The 21,685-nt window shown below is 36.1% G+C and overlaps 1 protein-coding gene across 2 annotated transcripts in view; it reads right to left on the reverse strand.

The window, feature by feature from the left end:
* Positions 1 to 21,685, reverse strand: part of LUZP2 (leucine zipper protein 2) — a 308,052-nt gene that overhangs the window by 136,740 nt on the left and 149,627 nt on the right. For both annotated transcript variants that reach the window (XM_081098525.1, XM_081098524.1), the window contains exons 2-3: positions 5,556 to 5,673; positions 2,368 to 2,438 (exon numbers count right to left, since the gene is read on the reverse strand). In XM_081098525.1, coding sequence (XP_080954651.1) covers positions 2,368 to 2,438; positions 5,556 to 5,673 — 189 coding nt within the window. The remainder of the gene's footprint in view (positions 1 to 2,367; positions 2,439 to 5,555; positions 5,674 to 21,685) is intronic.

Below are 21,685 nucleotides of genomic sequence, written 5' to 3' on the forward strand. Positions count from 1 at the left end.
CACAGATATAGACTAAAAAATTCCCACATACTGAGATACATAGGCAATGTAGGGAGAAAGACAAAAATAAACTGTGAAAGCCATTAACAAAATCTGGAGGAGTTAGAGGATTCTGCACATGTTCATGGCAAGGAAAGCTATCAGACAATGGTAAAGTGGGTCTTTTGAATCTTCTGAGTCTCTCTATCTTCTCTCTGCCTCCAAGACTTGCTAATTTATACTCCTATGAAAAATGATTTCTAACTTGCTCAGCTGTTTCATACATTTTCCATCACAAATAGAAACATAAACACACACACACACACACACACACACAATCACTCTACAAGAAGGCATTTTTTTTCTCAAGTGATTACCTGTTTGCATTATAAAAACCTCACAGATGGAGAATTTGCCACTACCCCAGGCATTCTCTGCATTTTCAGAGAATGCTAGATTGTAAAATCCTTTAGTACACAGAGTCCAAAACTACGTTCTAAGAATTTTCCAACCACCAACCACCAGATAGAATAAAAGGTTTTACATTACCTTTTTCTACAGTCTTTCAGAATCTTTAGGTTACTACCCATTCCCTAGAGTCTCTATTGTGTGGCTACACATACTCACTTTTCATATAGTATCGCTTAAATATCTCTCCATTAATCTGAAAACTCTTGGTCTATTCTGACTGGTTACTTTTTGAAAGTGCTGTTTATAAATCTCCAACACTAATTCAATGAGCCACAAATAGTTGTATAATATTAAGCATAGGTGCTTTAAGAGATGGCTAAGTTAAAACCAATAAAATAATTTAAAATGATATACTTTTGGAAATATGCTCAGACAAATATTTTACAAGCTCTTTTTAATAATGGGTTTAAAAAGAATTTCATGTTCAATAAATAATAATTTTGTTTTAATAATAAAAATAGTCAATATATGACAATAGCTTTGATATTTTTAACATGTCATCAACTCAATCCAAATATATTCTAATGAGAGTTTTCTGAGTCAAGAGGCAAGAACAGTGGGGAAGATAGAAGATGGTGAGCAGGGACTACATAGTGTAGTGATTGTAAAATTTTTAAAAGCTTTTGGCTTTGTGATCTATGAACTAAAGTGAAACGGTATGGCTATAGTGTAAAAACACAACAGAGCAAATTCCAATGAACAACTCTCAGCAATTCATTTAAGCACTTTGAGGAACAATGTCCTATCTGTTAAATGAGCATAATAATAGCTCCTTTAAAAGGTAATTGGGAGGGTGAAACAAGAAAATATATATACAGCATCCAGCAGAGTCAAGTAAATGTATAATAAATGCCAGCTTGTTTCTACCTTAAAATACCTTTTGCTTTGAGAAGCAATTTCAAATCATATAGCTTTGATATTGCATAGAAATCTGTCTCATAATATACATCCTTCAAGAATAAACAAACTTTTACTACACTGTATTAATTCCACTTATCCTATATAATAAAAGGGTAATATGCAAATTGACCCTAATAGCAGAATGGCCAGAACAACTGCTCGACCAGTCACTATGAGGTACACTGACCACCTCTTGGTCCCTTTCCCTGGCGGTCAGGCTCCCATCACCCAATGGCAAACAGGGAACCAGGGGTGAGTGGCAGTGGGGGAGTGGGTGGGGGGACTGGCTGCAGGCAGCTGGGGAAGATGGCCCTGATTGCAGGCCAGGCCTAGGGACCTTACCAGCACATGAATTTTGTGCATTGGGCCTCTAGTGTTGCTAATAAGATTACCCCATTCCTCACCACCCCCACTATTATCACCAGGATTGAGTTTGAATCTGATTAAAAATTGACCCACCGCCCAGCCAGTGTGGCTCAGTTGGGGAACATGGACATAGGAATCAGGAGGTGATGGTTCAATTCCCGGCCAGGGTACATTCCAGGGTTATGGGTTTGATTCACAGTGGGGGACATGAAGGAGGTGGCCTATTGATGATTCTCTGTCATCACTGATGTATCTATCTCTTTCTCCCTCTCCTTTCATCTCTGAAATAAATAAATAAAATTGACCCACCAAGGTCAGTGTTATTGGATCTGTCTATTGATGGGCATACTTATCAGGGTCCATCATCTAAGGCAATCCTGGAGAATACTGCAGATCCTTAAACACTAGAGTTGTCATCTACAAGCAGCACTGTATCACCATCACCAGGGAATGTCTTAGAAATGTAGACTCTCAAATCCCACCCTAGATTTACTGCATAAGAATCTGCACTTAAATAAGATTTTCATACCTTCAAGTGTAAGAAGATAAATTAGCACATTTGTAATGAACTGACTTTTGAGAAGTTTCTGAATAGAGTTCAACACTGTGGAAAAGAGGAACTGAAAAACTAAAAGGGAAGCACAATCTTACCTTTGTTTCTGACCTATTTCCAGAAGCTTCTGAACATCAGTTTTGGCAGATTTCTCTTCATTTTTCAAAGACTAATAAGAAAAGGAGAAAAAGGAAGTCTTATTCAAGTGATACATCGAGGCTCACTTTACTTTTGCCTCGTGGTTCTAAGGGTGCCCACAGGAACATATGACACCAAGCAGTGCACGTATTGCACAGTGGGCGAAGGGGATGAGCCGAGTCTGAATCTTTAGAGGTTCGGTAGAGGAAACGTGCTTTCCAAATATCTAGGTCACTGAATAAGTGAATATAAAATACAATATATTTTCTTCACTTTGTTTGAAGTTTTACTGTGTCCTCCTCAGCTATGTTAAGCCAACTCTGGTATCTATAATAAATAAAAGCATAATATATTAATTAGACAGGACATCCTTCCATATGACCTTCTGGACAAAGCCAGGGCTGCAAGGGAAGCCCAGGTCCTGGGTGCCTGCTGGCGGCCGGAGGGAGCCTGGGTCCTGGTGTTAGAGGGAAGCCAGTGCCAGCAGCTGGGGGAAGGAAAGCCTACTCTTTCACAAATTTCATGCACTGGGCCTCTAGTAGTTTCTAGAAATAAAAGGGGGTATCAAAAGGGCTCCCTGAATAAGCAAAGTTATAATAAAATTTAAGATCAAAGCAGCCAAAAAACATTCTCCTGTTTGGACTTATCTATTTATTATTTATGAATAATTTAATAGAATACAAAGAAGAAATGGAACCACGTCAAATTATAACTGGTCTGTACAGATAGGGTATTAAGAAAAAAAAAATACCACATCACTCATTAGTGTTTATTTACTCTGGCAAATTCAGCGTTCACAGGCCATGAATTAAAACAGAAAAGCTCACTGAGCTTTCTCATTAGAAAGTCTGCCCAAGTAAGTTTTCCCTAAGAACTTTCCATATATATATATATATATATATGTATATATATATATATATATATGTATTTCAGAGAAAAAAGGAGAGGAAGAGAGAAATGGAAACAGCAATGATGACAGGGAATCATTGATTGACTGCCTCATGCATGGCCCCTATTGAGGATGGAGCCTGCAATCTGAGCATGTGCCCTTGATCGGAATCAAACCAGTGCACAGGCCGATGCTCTATTCACTGAGCAAAAGCGGCTAGGGTGTACTTTCTTATTAATACTTAGTAAATTATGTAATAGGGCAATCTATTTTCTTGATATTCAAAGTTGAAATTGAGAGGAATAATATTGTTTGTCGGAAGAGAAGCTGTAACAGGTAGGGGATTGACAAGACCAAGAATGCCAAACACGTTGTTTACTCAGTATTTACTTAACAAATATCTATATTGAATTATGCAAAACATGTACAGAGGCATAGTGTCTGCCTTCACAAATTTTCAATCTAATGCTAAAAATAGACAATTTTCATATAGTAAGATAAACATTCTGCTAGGGATGTGGTGGGCTGAACCTCGCATGAGAAACTTCTTCCCTAAAATGACAGTTTTTATTAGGAAGCAGCCAATATAAGAAGCTATGTTTATTTAGGAAGAGTAGCTTCCCATGAAAATACCAAGAAAATAGGACAAGGAATTATAGTATGGGGAAAAGTCACCAATCCCTTGGCCTACACATGTCTTGTTACCCTTTTACAAATATAAACCCATGAAATGATACATTTTTATCAATCCATTTTCTAGATTGTAATTAGATGCTTTGACTTAGGCTACTGATACATAGAGATTGAGTGTTTGGGGAATACTGTAAACCTTGACCACTCCTAGGCATTTCACCATATGCTTGAAACAGTCTCAAAGTGCCAGGCATTTCATGCCTCGAGGAGGTGCAGGTGTCTTGTCTATTCTTTGTAACCTCATAGAACTAGTGAATTTGTGCCTAATGCTAAGGTGAAGCTCTGGTATCAGATTCCTATGAAAATCAATTTACCGCCTTTTTCATCCCAGTCAGTGCTGCCCTATGGCCCTATGAAATGTCCATCCCAGCACTGTTATCCTGAGACCTGTCTGTGCGCCCTACTGGAACCTGGGTGTTATGTGTTGTATTGTTTTGTTTTGGTTTTCTTTTTAGTTCTCAAGATATAACAACTTCTGGAACAAGAGCTTGGGCACGAGTCCAAATACTAGCTCTGCCACCTGACTTTTTCTGTACTTGTGATAGCTTATTAACCATTCTCTAACTTTGTTTTTTCACCTACAAAATAAAACTACAAATAAATAGAGCATAGTTGTCATGTGAAAATTAAATAAAAATTGTAGATGGAGGTACCTGACACCAGAGCTTGACCATGTTCCATAAGCTGTGGTGGTTATTAGCACCATCATCATCATCATCATCGTTGTCATCATCCTTGGGGGAATAGAAAGCTAAAGACAATGGTGACTCCATGTGGTTCTAAAACATGGTTCAGTACAATAAATAACAGACAGGCTGTGGAGCCAGATTGCTTGCATTTAATGTCTGCCTTCGCTTGTGACATTAAAAAATAAATGATCTTCTCAAAGCATGATTCCATATGTGCAATAGGAAAAATCACATTAACAGTATCTGCCTCATAAATATATTAGGAAAATTAAATTCCATAAAATAGCTAAAGCTTTAACTACATAGCATATGTTCAATAAATATAATGTTTAAGCTAAATGTTAAATATCATATATTTTAAAATTTTTTTCTTATCATGTAGATTTTTTTATTGAGATTTCCTGGGTGTTAGTATATTTGTATAGATGACACTCTCCTTTCTAAGGCTTTTACCAATTTTAGTCAGAGATTTATTAAAGAATCTTCAGAATTAATCTTTGTGGAATTTAAAATTCTTTTCTAGGGAACATGCCTATATTTGTTGAACTCTTGATCATAATTACTTTTCATCATTTCAAAATATTAAAAAACACAGGGATGGGTCAAATTGACCTGAGAAGCAATGAGAAATTGATGGCTTTGCCAAACACACAATTTTATCATTCCTAAATTTGCAGACCACAGATTCGCAAATTGCATTTTAGTTGACATTTCCTTTCAAAGCTCATATAATAATAAAAATCAATTTCATGGTCAAGCCCATAGACATATTCAAAACTGGTTTAAAAGAATGAAGGAATCTTTACATGCTAATCTGTTGAGACAAACCAAGAGACTCCTCATCCTTTGCTGCTGGGGAAACTAGTTTTCATCTCACCAGAAGGTTGACTTTAATTCCATCAAGTTCTCTTGATGTCTTTGTCAGCTGACGGAGGATGGTGCTTCGCTCCTTAAAGACTTCTTTCAGTTGCTTTTGTAGCTCTTCATAGTCCTGTCTAACACAGAAAGAAAGGGCGTGAGAGCCCCCCACTGCTTCCACCTTAGTCATAACCACAAATCCTTGCATTTAAAGCAAAACCTAGAGTAATTGAAATCTTAATTACCAGGATGTTTTGTTCTTATTCTTTCATCAAAAGGGGAAACTTTGAAAAACCAAACAGTGTTAAAAGAAGGATTTTATTTTGCATTGAGGACTACCTAAGCTACAGTGAGGTTCCCGAATAATACCAGACATCTATATGCACAACACATTTTGTCAGGTTCCACTTGGGAAATAGATATTTTCATGACACAAACACAGTTTTTTTCAAAGATCCTTGAAGTTTTGCAGCACAAAATATGATTTGTACCAATGTATCTCAACTATACAGACAGGTTCTGACATAGGAGGTGGAGCAAACTTGGGAGTAGAGCCAGAACAGAATACAGGGAACTTGTTTCATCCCTGGTTTGTAGGGAAGGAAGCCCATTGAAAAGGCACCTTTTCCAAACATGCCTAAGAGTCTCTATTGCTACTGGGAAAACAAAATGTCTATGAAAATCAGTCAATAAGTATAGTGGAATTTGAACAGGTTTGTTAACAATTACGGGATATATATATATATATATATATATATATATATATATATATATACTTTTTCTATTTTTCTCTTGTGATATTTGCAAGAAAATAAGGCACATATGATAAATATCATTTTGGAGGAAAAAAGGGAGTTCAGAGAAATTAGGTTACTACCCTAAAATTCTATTATTCTATTTAAGGAATGAATGATTGAAGTGTGTGTGTGTGTGTGTGTGTGTCTTTGTGTGTGTGTAGCAGGGGAATGTATACAAGGAAACAGATAATTGCCAGTGCAGCATAGAACGGTAACTGATTGTAGAAGATTACAATGATTAACTGGAGAACACAGGAGAGTTGGTATTCCAGGGGAAACTTCCTGGGGAAACTAATATAAAATACATAAGGTGCTCCTTCAAAGATAAGTAGAAATTAACTATACTAAGGGGGAAAGCATGTGTAAATAATATTAAAAATGAGCTTTCAGAATTAAAAATAAAGCATACATGTCAGATGGTTTGGAGACCTAATTAGGCAGTGGGAGGTTTGCCTTTGAAATGGAAAGTGAAAAGCATAAGCAAAATTATGCAAGATTCTTAAGTAATGGTTAGGTGTTTGTGCATTGTTTTGAAAACAAGGGGAAGTAATTGAAGTGTCTGATTTATGTTTTGGCAATATTCTCCTGGTTAAAAACTGGGGAGTGAACTGAAGAAAGGAAGTTACCCTGGCAATAATCCAGGGAAATGATTGAGGCTGCCTAAATTACATTAGAAACACTGGAGGCAGGCAAGCTTGAATTGATTTCAGCAAAACATACAAAATTGAATCAATAATATATAATTTAAAAGTATCTGTCTGTGTGTATTATGGGGAAAGAGTGGGAGGGCTTTTGTTATAAATGATGCTATGTTTCTGGCTTACGCAACTATTGGACACACTCCTTCAACGAGAGAAGTCATAGGAACAACAGTTTTTCAGTGAAAGTTGGGTTGACAAGTTTAAATATAAAACTTGGAGGAAAATGGCTCAAACTTTCTCTTTAGTTTTTTAATCAGTACTGGTAAAATGCAAAATTAACACTGACCTTACTCAGATTGTTATGTGTTAAATGGACCAATTTATGTAAAGCTTTAATCCCATAATAGGTATTTAAATTAAAAAAATCTCTATTATTTATAAATCCGATGAATGTGTACTCTTTCTGAAGAATTATAAAGAAACTTGGTCTACCAATGGCCCTAGTGATGATAAATGTGTGTCATCTTCAATAGGTTTCTATTATAATTCCTTATTTTTTGCTTATTTTTTAAATTTTTTATTTTATCGATTTTAGAGAGAAAGGAAGGGAAAGAGATAGAAACATCAATGAGAGAGAAACATCTATGGGCTGCCTCCTACACACCCTCAAGCAGAGATTTAGCCCACAACCTGGGCATGTGCCCTGACCAGGAATTGAACTGGTGACCTCTTGGTGAATGAGACAATGCTCAATCCACTGACCCACACTGGCCAGGCACTTTTGCTCATTTTTAAAATGTAGGTCTCCAGCACTCATCCCATTCTTCTTGTTTGAAGAAAATTGGAATACCCCACTGCTAAGAACTTTAATGCGTTTCCCTGGTTTTGAGATTTTCACTAATGACCAGTAATCAGCCAGTAATCAGGTAGTTATTAATGCCCCAGGTTTCCTTTTATCTCACTAGCAAAGTCAAATAATAAATAATAAGGCTCATTTTCATCTAATTCTAATCATACAACTTTACTTCATGCCCCACCTTGTTTCCCCTGAATGTGGCAGAATTAACTTAAGTGCCCGTAATAAATCACAATATTAGATAACATGCATTGACAATGTATTACATACAAGATAATGTTATATATACTTACTTATCTAATCTTCAGAACAACTCTATAAGATAAGCACTAATATTAACCCCACATTTTACAGTTGAAGAAATTGAGTCACAAGGATAGTTACTTCCAAGAAAATATTTCTATTAAGGAAGAAATTAATATTTCTATTAATCTTCAGTTTTCAATGTCTTAACCATTTTGCTGTGAGAACAGACTGAGTTCGTTAGGAGTTTATTTCAATTTCACAACAGAACTTATTGTGCATTGCTAAGTTCTGAGAGGGGTATAGTGAATGTTTAATTCACTGTGCCTCTGTGCCTAATTTTCCATATATTTTTATGTTCTTCTCAACACATTCACCTGAGCTGGAAATAGTCTCCCTCCTTTATTTAATATTTGTTAATGGTATGAGTGGAAAATGATACCTTCTATATAATATAATTTCTATCATTAGGAATATTGATTATATTTTCATAACTTTATCACTACTTATATTTTCCTTTATGAATTATCTATGTATTCCTTTTATCCTTTCATATTTTGAGTTAGTTATTATATTACTTTCCTGAGGTTTCTGTAACAAGGTAACTAGAGCATGGATGGCTCAAACAACATACACTTTTTTGTCTCACAATTCTAGATGCTAGAAATCCAAAATCAAGTTGTTGGTAGAGTTGGTTCCTTTAGAGGCCTATGGAGGAATATCTCATCCAGGTGTCTCTCCTTGGCTAGCAGATGTATGTCTTCTCCTATGTCTCTTCACAGTGTCTTCTGTGTGCGTCTCTTTGCCTAACTTTCCCTTTTTATAAAGACACCAGTCTTGTTGGTTTAGAACCCACTTGAGCAACCTAATTTTAACCTGATGGTTTCTGTAAACACCCAACTCCAAATGATGTTACATCTCAGGTACCTAAGGTTAGGACTACAACCTAAGAATTTGGGGTGGGGGGGGGGTATAATTCAACCCCTAACAGTAATTTAATATATCGATGTCTAGAAACTCCTGCCCAGCATGGTTTTTAGTTCACTATAATTATATAGAAGATATTTTTCAAATCTCTAATTGATATTTTAATTTACCAGACCATGTCATCTAAATAAGACTTAGCAGCATGGCAAGTGGATTGAAAATAGTTTCTTGTAAAAATAAAGATCAATACCCCTAAGTTAAACAACAATTACAGATTTTCCACCAGGGGACAGTTTGCCACTATCAATAAATAATATTTTCATAGGAGTCTTACCTATAGAAAACATCTTGACATTGAGTAATTATAACCAGCAAACAAACTTCTAAAGGAAGGAAAATATGCCAATAAAATAAAATAAAAACTCTAAAAAAAATTAACCAGACCACAATTTCTTTCAAATAGATAGGTAGGTAGGTAGGTAGATAGATAGATGATAGATAGATAGATAGATAGATAGATAGATAGATAGATAGATGATAGATAGTTAGAGATAAACATTTTCCTTTATGGCATTTGGATTTTGCTTGCCCAGGTAGATCTTCTCTATCCCAATACTGTTCCTTAACAATTTCTGTATGTTTATGAACATATATTAGTTGTTTATTGCTGCCAAGCAACCAAATTAATTTTGGAATATATTTTATATACTTAGTAAGAGGTATAAATATGACTTAGATAAGGTCAACCTGTTTTCCTAGCACCACTGGGACAATCCTTTCCCAACTCATTTTGAAATGAAACTTTTCTGATATGCCAAATTCATATTTACTGTAAGTTGCGGGCCTTCTGTTCTGACTTGTTGATGCATTTGTCTGTTGCAGCACCATAGCATAGTTTAATTATTAAAACTGCATACTACATTTTGATATTTTCTAGATTTGCCACCTATTGCTTTCAATTATAGTTTTATTGTACATTTTCTGTATTTATTTCTCCTCAGTTAACATGAGAATCAGCTTGTCCATTTCATAAAAACTCCTAGAGGGAATTTAATTGAAATTATGTTCATATTATAGTTATATCTAGGAAAATAGGCAACAGTAGGGCATCTTCTAATCTCAGAGTGTCTCAGATATTGTTCTAGTATTTTTTGAATGTTTAATATTCATTTTATTTTTTTCTTTATTAAGGTATTACATATGGGTCCTTATCCCCCCAATACCCCACTCATGCCCTCACCGCCCTGGTGTCTGTGTCCATTGGTTAGGATTTTATGCATACATACAAGTCCTTTGGTTGATCTTTCCCCCTACCCCTGCCCTCCCCTACCTTCTCTCTGAGGTTTGACAGTCTGATCAATGCTTCTCTGTCTCTGGATCTGTTTTTGTTCATCAGTTTATGTTGGTTATTATATTCCACAAATGAGTGAGATCATGTGATATTTATCTTTCTCTGACTGGCTCATTTCACTTAGCATGATGCTCTCTAGGTCCATCCATGCTGTTGCAAATGGTAAGAATTCCTTCTTTTTAACCACAGTGTAGTATCCCATTGTGTAGATGTACCACCATTTTCTAATCCACTCATCTGATGATGGGCACTTAGGCTGTTTCCAAATCTTAGCTATGGTGAATTGTGCTGCTATGAACATAGGGGTGCATATATCCTTTCTGACTGGTGTTTCTAGTTTCTTGGGATATATTCCTAGAAGTGGGATCACTGGGTCAAGTTCTGTTTTTTGAGGAAACTCCATACTGTTCTCACAGTGGCTGCACCAGTCTGCATTCCACCAGCAGTGCATGAGGGTTCCTTTTTCTCCACATCCTCACCAGCACTTGTCATTTGTTGATTAGTTGATGATAGCCATTCTGACAGGTGTGAGAGGGTACTGCATTATTTTTATAAGATTTAGTAATGTTCTATAGTTACTTCACAGAGTTCTTACTCATTCCTTATTACATGTATTGCTGTTATTTGGATGGCTTCGTCCATTCAATTGTCTACATGATGTTTCTGGTTTCCTTTAAAGCTATTGACTCTCTAAGTTGATTTTGATTAAAGATATCTTATTAAACAATTTTATTAGTTGCTATAGTTATTCAGTTGATTTGTTTTACTTTTTTTAAGTAGGGCGTGACATTTTCTTTGTGTAATACCAACCATCCTTTTTTTTTTTTTTAAATAACACTTAAAACTTTTATTTCTTTTTTGTCCCTTGGATAATTGTACTGACTAAGACCTCCAAAACAATGTTGAATAGAAAAAATGATGGCACAACTTCTGTCTTGTCTGTGGCTTTAAGATAGACAAATAAATTAGATGTTTGTACTGAGTAAAACATATGCAAATATTTGCTGCAATTTTTAGGTGATACCATTTTTCCTCAGGCCACTTTTAAATAAAAATTTTATTTAGTTATACTAGTAACACTCATGGAAAAAAAAATCCCAAGGACACTCTTCGTGAACTATCACAAGATAAATAAACAAAAAATGTTTGCAAATAGAAATGGCATTTTAGAAGCTTTTCTTGGAACTCATACATTTATTTCCTTTAGTTTCCTCCACAAATGTAACCAATATTTTGACTAATATTGCTTTATAATAATTTGCCTATATTTAAAATGTATATAAAGGGAATCACTGGATATGTCTAAGAATGTAAGTGCTCCATTATAGGGAATGTCTTTGTTCAACTTGGGTAAATAACTGTACTGCCAAAGAATTTTCCATTTAGCTGTAGAGCAGGAGAAGTGGAGGATTCCAATTCTTTCATTCTTATCAACACTAGTATTTTTAAAAAACTTTTCAGTCACCCTAGTAGTTGTGTAATAGTATCTCATTTTAGCTATAATTTGCATTTTACTGGTGACATATAAAGTGAGCATTTTTGAAAGGATGATATTTACACATTATTTTTTATAAAACACCTATTCATGTCTCTTGCCTTTTTCCATTGCTTTGCCTATTGCTATTATTGATTCATTGGTGGTACTTATATCATTTTTCATATTGCAAATGTATGCAGAATATAAATCTCCATACCCTTCATTTGGTCATGTGACTCTCCAATGGAATGTTAGTGGACATGACACATCAAAGACTTTAAATATCTTTTGTCTCTTTTTGCTTAGCCTCTTGTTCCCCTGCTAATGGCTATGTGAAGAAATTCCCCGCAAGTAACTACTTTAACTTCAGGATGCTTCTGAAAGAAAACATGTAGAACCAACCTGAATTTGATTCATACTCTGAAGCAGAAACACCCCAGTGACTTTACTCTGAGTTTGAAAAATAACATTTGTTATTGTAGCCATTAGGGTTCTAGAGTAATTTGTAATGTAGCAGTATCACAACAAAATTTTGTCTCATAAATGCATTCATTGAGAGAATCACATACTTTTTTCTCTCTTATTCTATTAATGTGCTGAATTACATTAATTCATCTCACATGTTATGACTACTGTTTACATTAAATCAATCTTTTATTACTGAAATGAATTCTTTATTATATGTAATTCTGTTTCATTTAGTTAGCTAATATTTTGTTTAGAATTTTACATTTATTTTCACAGGAGAAAATCATTTCTAAATGCCCTTTCTCATCATATCCTTGTGAAGCTTGGCAACTAAGTTATGCCTAGCCTGTGAGAAAAATTGGAAAGTATTCCCTCTTTTCCTATTACTTGAAATAATTTGTGTAAATTTGATAATATTTCTACTCTGAATTAATAGAATTAATATGTAAAATCGTGTGTTCTGAAGTTTCCTTTGTGGGAAGGTATTTATTTACAGATTCGATGCTTTGATAGGTAACTATTCAGATATCCTAATTGTCCCTGTGTCAATATCAGTAAGACATTCTTTTTAGGGATTTTCCCATTTCATTGCCATTCATTCAGGTTATGATTCTGAATGTCAGCAATTCGGCCTGAGCTCAGCTGGGCAGTTCTCCTCTTGGCTGGACTTACTCTTGTTTCTGTGAGCAGGTCCTGGTCAACCAAATGGCTCTGCTTCTGTAGCTATCAGTTTGTCAGTGAGGCAATTGGCCCATATGTCTCTCTTCATCCAGCAAACTAGCTTGGGTTAATTCATATTCCAGCTGCATAGGGTTCTAAGAGAATTAGCAGAAGTAAAGGAGTATTTTGGAGGTTTAGCATTAGGATAACATTGTGACTGAAAAACTGTATCAGTCACAAAATAAGACACAATTATAGGCCAGATTCAAGAGGCAGAGAAATAGACTTCACTTCTTGATGGGGAAAAAAAAAGCTTGAAAGTTATATTATAACTGAGAATAAAGAGAATATTCCCAGTTTCAGTCCTCATGATACGAATATTTATAGCACTATATTAATTGATTTTTTAGAAATAATTTTGCTTCTCCAAGTCACTTAATGAGCTGCTTCCTAATTAGACTTTCTACAGTTACACTTTTATTTGGATCAATTAGTAGTTCAAAGAATCAGTGGCTCCTTTGGCTACGCCAAGGTCAAGGCTGTCTTCCCTCTGACTTGAAACTATCTTGATTCTCCTTCAGCTTCCTTTGCTCAGGTTTCATCACTTCCCTCTTAGATGTCTTGTGTTTGGTTAATTTCTTGAAAATCTTTAAATTTGTTTTTGTTTATTTTCATTTGTATGAATAGAAACTGAAATGAAAATAAATCTCTTGAGTAATCATATATTAAATTCTTCATAATAGTCAAGACCTTCAAACACCATCATACTCTACATAGTCTTACCACTTTTGATTTCACAACATAAAACCTTCATGTTTATCAAACTAGTATCCTCACACCTCATCTTCCTCTCAAGGTTTTCTCTATTCTCCATCTCTCTTAAAAGCTTTATATTGTATTAATAGTATATTATTTGTGTATATGTTTCATCACAAAATTGAAATATTTGCACGAATGCTGTGTACTACCATGTTTGTATAGCAGAGCATTTTAAAAATATATTTTTATTTATTTCAGAGAAGAAGAGAGAGGGAAAGAGAGATAGAAACATCAATAATGAGAATCGTTGATCAGCTGCCACCTGCACGCCCTTCACTGGTGATGGAGCCCACAACCCAGGCATGTGAACCATGATGAACTGGTTCACAGGTCAATGCTCAAACACTGCCGCACACCAGCCAGGCATAGCAGAGCATTTTGTACTGATGATGCTGAACTGTTACCTGAGCCTTGTGCTGCTGGAAATTATCAATAGTTAAAAAGTCACCCCTCCCCCAACTATTTTGTAGTAATGCAAAGAAACATTCTTCTCATATGCTTTATATAAAACTCACAGATGACCCCCTGGTTTACCTGTGACAAAGTCAGACATAGACCCTCCAAATCTGCCCCTTTGTCTCATAAATGATTAGCTGAACAGTTTGTTCGCACTTACCAATCTGAACAAACTTCATCTGACCAAGCTATTCTCAGCCTCCTCTCTTTCCCCAGGCAATACATTATACCTAATCAGGTAGCCTCATGGGAGCTAAGCAAGCATTGGAACATGGAACACCACATCACCTCTACCCAGCTGTAACAATTCCTTCTGAGAATCAGCTGATGGCAAAGAAAACATTTCCTGTCTACTTGTTTGACCATAGCACCTGCTCACCCCACTGTTCCACACCCAATTCTTTCTAATCCTGTGTTGCCTTTCTCTATTTTAAAAGAAATCCCTTTCTGCCTTCACTCTAAGATATGCAATGATTTAATGGTTAAAGCATTCTTTATGCAATATATTTTTGAATAAATGCAGTCCCTAAGTCGAGATTGCTTTTACTTAATAGCACATTGTGAGGTGCCTAATAAATGTAGGTTGGCTGAATAAATTGTCACTTCTAGCTTTGGCTTAAATTCTTACATTAGTCTGGAGTGATTTTAATGACTCTCTTTGTCAATATATATAGAAACAATTACCTTCCCTCACTTCCTGCAGGAAATATCCTCCAATAGTTATATGGTTTCTTTGTGTTCTGAATTTTTGCATCATATAGTTAGTGTACTTGTTCATTTTATAACTAAATATTAGAGTTAGTACTTTTAAAAACATGATTAACAGCCTTTATAGAATAATGAGTATTTGAAACCATGTATCTCTTCCCTTTTTTTCTAATAATTACTATTTAATTTGATGCTTACTAGTAAATTGTTTCAGATTGGACACTGTATTGTGTGATGTGTCCTCATCATTCTTGACCCTTCCTTACTCTTTTGGTTCCTTGGATATCCTGCAAAAACCTACAGTTTTCAGTGTTTATCCTAAACAAAGATACAATAAAATCAATGATGCTTATCATAGAGTATTGTAATATTTCAACTTTATTCTAATTGTTTTTTTAGTTTTTGTTTTAAATTACAACAATCCTACAAGAGTGTAGCAAATGCCTCCAAATTTAAACCTCATAAAATCCAAAGCCCTGGAGTAGTGCTCTGAAATCTCAAGAAGGTTGGCTTGCCAATCAGAGAAAGATAAATATCACATGATCTCACTCATTTATGGAATATATGAACAACATAAACTGATGAACAAAAACAGATCCAGAGACAGAGAAGCACTGATATGACTGTCAAACCTCAGATGGAAGGTAGGAGAGTGTCGGGGTAAGGGGGAGAGATCAACCAAAGGGCTTGTATGCATGCATATAAGCCTAACCAATAGACACAGGCACCAGGGGGGTGAGGGCATGAGTGGGGGCGGTGGGAGGGAAATGGGGGGATAAGGAAAAATATGTAATACATTAATCAATAAAGAAAAAATAAATAAAAGGTTTGCGTTGTCCAAAATACAAACTTCTTTTCAACCTGTTTGAAGCATTTCTGCCTATAGCTAAATAATCATTATAGCAACCATAATTATAGTTTCACGTTATTTATTCTTAAAAAATACCTAATATTTATTATATATAAGTATATGTCAGTCATATAGCAGACTATATATATATAAATATATATTATCATTAATTCTAATAATTATCTAGAAATGTAAGTGACATATCTATTTTATAAGCTAGGAAGCAGATATTCAGGGTAATTTGTCTAAGGTCTCACAGATAGTAAATGATTTTAGCAGTCTTCTACCCTACATATCTTTGATGACCAAATATTGCATTACGTGGTCTCCCTGTAATAAATGAACCCAGTAAATAACTTCTTGAGTTTTCCTACATATTGTAATCTTTGAAAAAATATAAACATTAGTAATTATTATACCTAATAAACATTAGTAAACGTTATACCTAATCAGGTAGCCTGCAATGTATAGGTAAAATAGAACCCACATGGAAATGAGAATAACATATGACAAAATATGATTAAGAAAGATGAACTTCACATTAAATGATCATGGAAAATTTCATGAAAGAAAATATATTTCTGTTGGGCCTTGAATGATGGATAGGATTATTAAATGCAATAAAGGAAAAGGGGTATTTTAAGCAGAGGGGACAATATAAATAATGACAATGCATTTGGGAAAGTGCTGAGTGCATTTAAATATCAAATGAATAAGTAATATGGTCCTAATTGCATATAGGGCACTCATAGGACTATTGGGTCAAATACAAAGAAGTTGATAAGATTCAAATTGTCAAAACTCTTAAGTGTCATGCTCAGGAATTTTAAACACTTTCTATGGAAAATATACTGCTCTGTGGATTACCAAGAAAGATATATTTAGGAATAGATATAGTCAGATTTCCAACTCAAAAGCATATCAAGAAGAAGAAAAATTTAAAGTATCTTACCTCCACTTGTCAAAGCTATTCCAAAGTGTATATTCTTGTTTATTCATAGGCAAGAAGATTGAATAAGTGATTTTTTACTTGGGTTGGCCAGGGCATTAAATTGGTGACTATAGGGAGTTGTATCCTGGGAAACATTTGCAATCCTTGCCTTCAGGAAATTGAAGAGACCTGTAAAGTTCCTCTAAATCCTAGCACAAAGGTCATGGATTATTTTTTAAGAGGCATTTGTGATATTAAAGTGCTCTTTTCCTTTTCTTTGTATCAGACCCAGCATTCAATGTGACCACCAGGATATTTGCATAGCATTTTTAAAAAAAGGTCTGCTAATACAAACTAAGAGAATAATGCAAAGTCCACTGAGGATGTATGGCAGAATTAGTTCTGTGTTCCTAGGTGAGGGTATCTAGAAAGTTACCTTTTGGGACAGGAGAGCCTCTCATACAAATATAGTATAAGATTGAAGTATTATAAGCCTTGGGATGAATTAATTTTAAACTAAAAATATACAACTCTTCTCCCTCCAATCCTATACCTGGGAACCTATTCGGGGAAATAAAAAATTCCAGCCCCTTAGGAACATAACTTTAAAGCAGGACTAACCATAGATAAATGTTTGGAAATAAAATAGGGGAGGGTGGGGGTAAAGGGGAGAGATCAACCAAAGGGCTTGTATACATGCATATATCAATGGACACAGACAACAGGGGAGTGAGGGCATGAGTGGGGATTGGGGGGCAATGGGGCGATAAGGACACATGTGTGATGCCTTAATCAATAAAGAAAAAAATTTAAAAAATAAGAGATCTGAATAAATTGTGTTACATATGGGTAAAGACAGTCCCCTTGACCAAACATTAGTCAGGTTCCTATAAGCCCTCTTCTCAATTAGGCTTCAAGCTTGGCATCTATCTTTGTTAGACCAGTATCACCCAGTTATAGTAAGAAACTGTTGAAGACATTTTAGCCAGAATCCCCAGGTTCTGATCACCTAGAAATCTGATTATCTTTGATATCATATCAAATTCCTCATCTTCCACCAATTCTCCACTTTGGCCTTCTATCAGCAAGAATCTTATCAAGTTGGATTAGCCAGAATCAGTACTTATTTTTTAATGTTTCCTCTTAGTAATTTCCCATTCACTGACCCCGGCTCTGCCATAAATCCCCAGCTGTTCGTGCTGTGGTCAGAATGGAGGCCAGTTCTACGCTGAGACCTCCTTTTCCCCAATTGCAATATTTTTGGAATAAAATCTACTTTTATTGCTTTTAATTACTATCCAGCTCTTGTTTTCTTTGACAACATGCCATGGTATAATATTTTAAGATTAAATTATATATCACTTACAGTTATATCAGGTGACTTGAAATGATTTTTATAAAGTTCTTTTGAGGAATAAGTGAAAGATTCAAGAGTGTGATGCATTTATGGAACACTAGCTATAATAAAGCATAATGCCCTATATCTGTACAAATGTGTACTTGTGTCTACATGCGCCTCTGTAGGATTTTATCAGTAAGGACAGAAGTTTTACATGGAATGGGTTAACAGAGCAGAGGAGGGATGCTGATAGAAGGGATTCATGAGAGGGGAGGGCAAGAAAACATGGAAAAAATAGACTGTGCTGCCTGTATATAAAAGTATGTACGTACAAAGAACTCGTGTTAAAAATTGTAAATAAAGCCTAGCCAGTGTTGCTCAGTGGTTGAGTGTTGACCTATGAACCAGGAGGTCAGAGTCAGATTTCCAGTCAGGGCACATGCCAGGGTTGAGGGTTCTGATCCTCAGTGGGGACTGTGCAGGAGGCAGCTGATCAATGATTCTCTCTCATCATTGATGTTTCTATCTCTCTCTCCCTCTCCCTTCCTCTCTGAAACCAATAAGAATATTTTTTAAGTTGTAAATAAAAATAATAAGAAAACTCCCTCAATTTCTCCATACCCAAGAACTCATGTTGACGTAACCATCTCTATACCCACAATCACCCCTTGGAGAAATTCAGTCACTGCATAAATTCCCTGATCTATACTTACAAGAGGGAAGAGACCAAAATTCTGCCATTCTAAAACTGCTTTTTGATAAATTGTCTGAAGCTGTTTTATTTGGACCCCCCCCCCCAATAAATATTAGCACTACTTTTTTTTTTATCAAAATTGATTAAGCACCATTTTTAATTTTTTGAGGAAACTCCATACTGTTTTCCACAGTGGCTACACCAGTCTGTATTCCCACCAGCAGTGCATGAGGGTTTCTTTTTCTCCACATTCTCACCCAGTGATCCCACTTCTAGGAATATATCCCAAGAAATCAGAAACATCAATCAGAAAGGACAAATGCACTCCTATGTTCATAGCAGCACAATTTAAAACAGCTAAGATTTGGAAACAGCCTAAGTGCCCATCAGCAGATGAGAGGATTAAAAAATAGTGGTACATTTACACAATGGAATACTACACTGCTGTAAAAAGGAAGGAGCTCTTACCATTCGCAACAGCATGGATGGACCTGGGAAGCATTATGCTAAGGAAAATAAGTCAGTCAGAGAAAGATAAATATCACGTGATCTCACTCATTTGTGGAATATAATGAACAACATAAAATGATGAACAAAATAGATCCAGAGACAGAGAAGCATTAAACAGACTGTCAAACTTCAGAGGAAAGGCCGGGGGCGAGGAGGAGGGATCAACCAAAGGACTTTTATGCATGCACATAAGCATAACCAATGGATAAGACACTAGGGCGGTGAGGGCATGTGCTGGGGTGGGGGGTGGCCAGGGAGAGGTCAATTGGGGAAAAAGGAGATGTATGTAATATTATATGTAATACTTTTACAATAAAGAATTATAAAAAGAAACTGATTGAGCACACTTACTGTGTTTTCTTTTTTAAAAAAACTAGTTTTTGAGCTATGTCTGAAAACCAGAAATAGCCAAAACATAGATCTTGCCTTCATGAAATTCTTGGTCTAAAATATGGTAGTTAGAAATATGTAATTCTAATCATATATGTTAATTATGCTACAGACATTTAAATTCAGTGGTGGTCAGAGGGTAGGGTGTACTCTTAATGGATAATTCAAATAGCAGAAATCCTTCCTGATTAAGGAAACCCATACCAGAAAAAAGGATGGCTGGGCTACTTTCAAAAAGTAGTAGAACATTTCAGAAGAGTATGCTATAGTATTGTTATCAGTGGACATGGAGTTTTTGGGGTACCGCGAGGAAAAGAATTTCCTGAGGTCCCATGGGAGGATGGGTTTTCATGGAAAGCTTTATTGATGATGTAAAATTATGGGGGTTCCTCTTCAAGGTTCCATCTCTATCTGTCTCACCATGGAAGAAGTCCAACCTTATCTTCAGCAGCTGGAATTAAGGCCACCACCCAGAATTTTTGTTCCATATTTAAGTCCAGTCCAGTCTGGCTAGCTTAGCTTGTGTTCCCAGCTGCAGTCCATTGTGTGCGGGGTCTGCATGGACACGGACCATGTGGCTGCTTAAGGCCTCATGGCTATGGAGAAAGAAGAAAGGGACTCACAGGGCAAGTGCAAGTCATAGAGCCGGAGAGAGCAAGAATGAGGAAGTGCCAAGAAAAGAAACTCTTTGTCTGAGGATTTGAACCTTCCAAGATTTCATATGCTTCTGATGATGGTCTCTCCCTAGCCAATCCATTGCTCCCCAGGTTAGACTGACAGACAAGCACCTTCCCTGCATCACCCCAACTTCACTGCACATGTGCCCATCTCCCCTCTGTTCCATCCTTTCCCCCAGTGATTGAATGAATTGGTGATTCCTTGGGGAGCACAAAGCTGTAGCTTTCTGGTGAAGCTGCCCAGATGACCATGCTTATAATATCTGACCTCCCCTTTGCTCTCTTCCTATTATTAATATTAATAAACTAGCCAGTTATGATAATAGTATTGACATGAAATGTGATACCATTAATCACAGAGAAAAATGGCCTTGCCAATAAATGATCAATGGGCTGTTTTTATTAACTTTATTTATACAGAAACACATTTCACTAGGAGTAGGGGAATCTGTGGCTTTACTCTCTGCTTGATACATGAAATGAATCTTCTGTGTTTCTGACTGATAGGAGTTATATTGATTCTGCAAACCTCCTATTCTGAGATGCTTCAGATCCTATCAGTCTGAAAATTGCTTGTAACCGATACTCTGAGGTGGGTGTGGTGAGGGAGAGGCCTAAGACCTGCATGATATTTCTGATTCTACCAAGGGAAAATTCCGAAGGTGCTTTAAAACAATAGCATCCCCTTTTACTTACACTAATCTTTTCCTTTCAGAACTTCCCACTGGTGCAGATATCTCACCCCACCTCTTCTGACTCTAGAAGACACAGCAGAGGGCTATTGAAATGTCACATGGGTCTGATTCCAGCAAATGATCATTGCAATTAACGTGGGGGCAAAAGAAAATCCTCTCACCAGAGGAGTGAGTTTCTAGTACTTCCCCAAGAGGAGACATACAACAAGAGGATTGGACCCTGGCTTATGTTTACTTAAAGTTTTCATGTTCTAAGGATCGGATAAACCAGGGACTAAGAGCAGCAGGCACTACAGCAGCTATTTCATTCACAAGCGCTTCTCCATGTCGTCACCGCTGGGAGAGAGAGAACCACGAGGTTCTGCCCTCAATTCCTTCTGATTGCTTTTTGAGGCCCACAAATGTAAGTATGGCTCCCCTGGCAGGAAGATGAAAGGTGCCGCAGAAAGCGGTGTACATCTCTATTTATTAGTAATCAGCTGTTCCAAACATTTATGACTTAGCGGGAACACATCAGCACAGGAGGCTTATATCTGATAAGTTTTTAAATGATAACTGGGACATTTGAAATAAAATATCTCAATCATAACTTGCGAGAAAGCATAATTTTGTACTAAGTATAAAGAGGTGTGTGACAACTAAAAAATGTAGATACACTTG

The sequence above is a fragment of the Myotis nattereri genome, assembly GCF_964212035.1.
Source record: "Myotis nattereri genome assembly, chromosome: 9".
NCBI classification, from domain to species: Eukaryota; Metazoa; Chordata; class Mammalia; order Chiroptera; family Vespertilionidae; genus Myotis; species Myotis nattereri.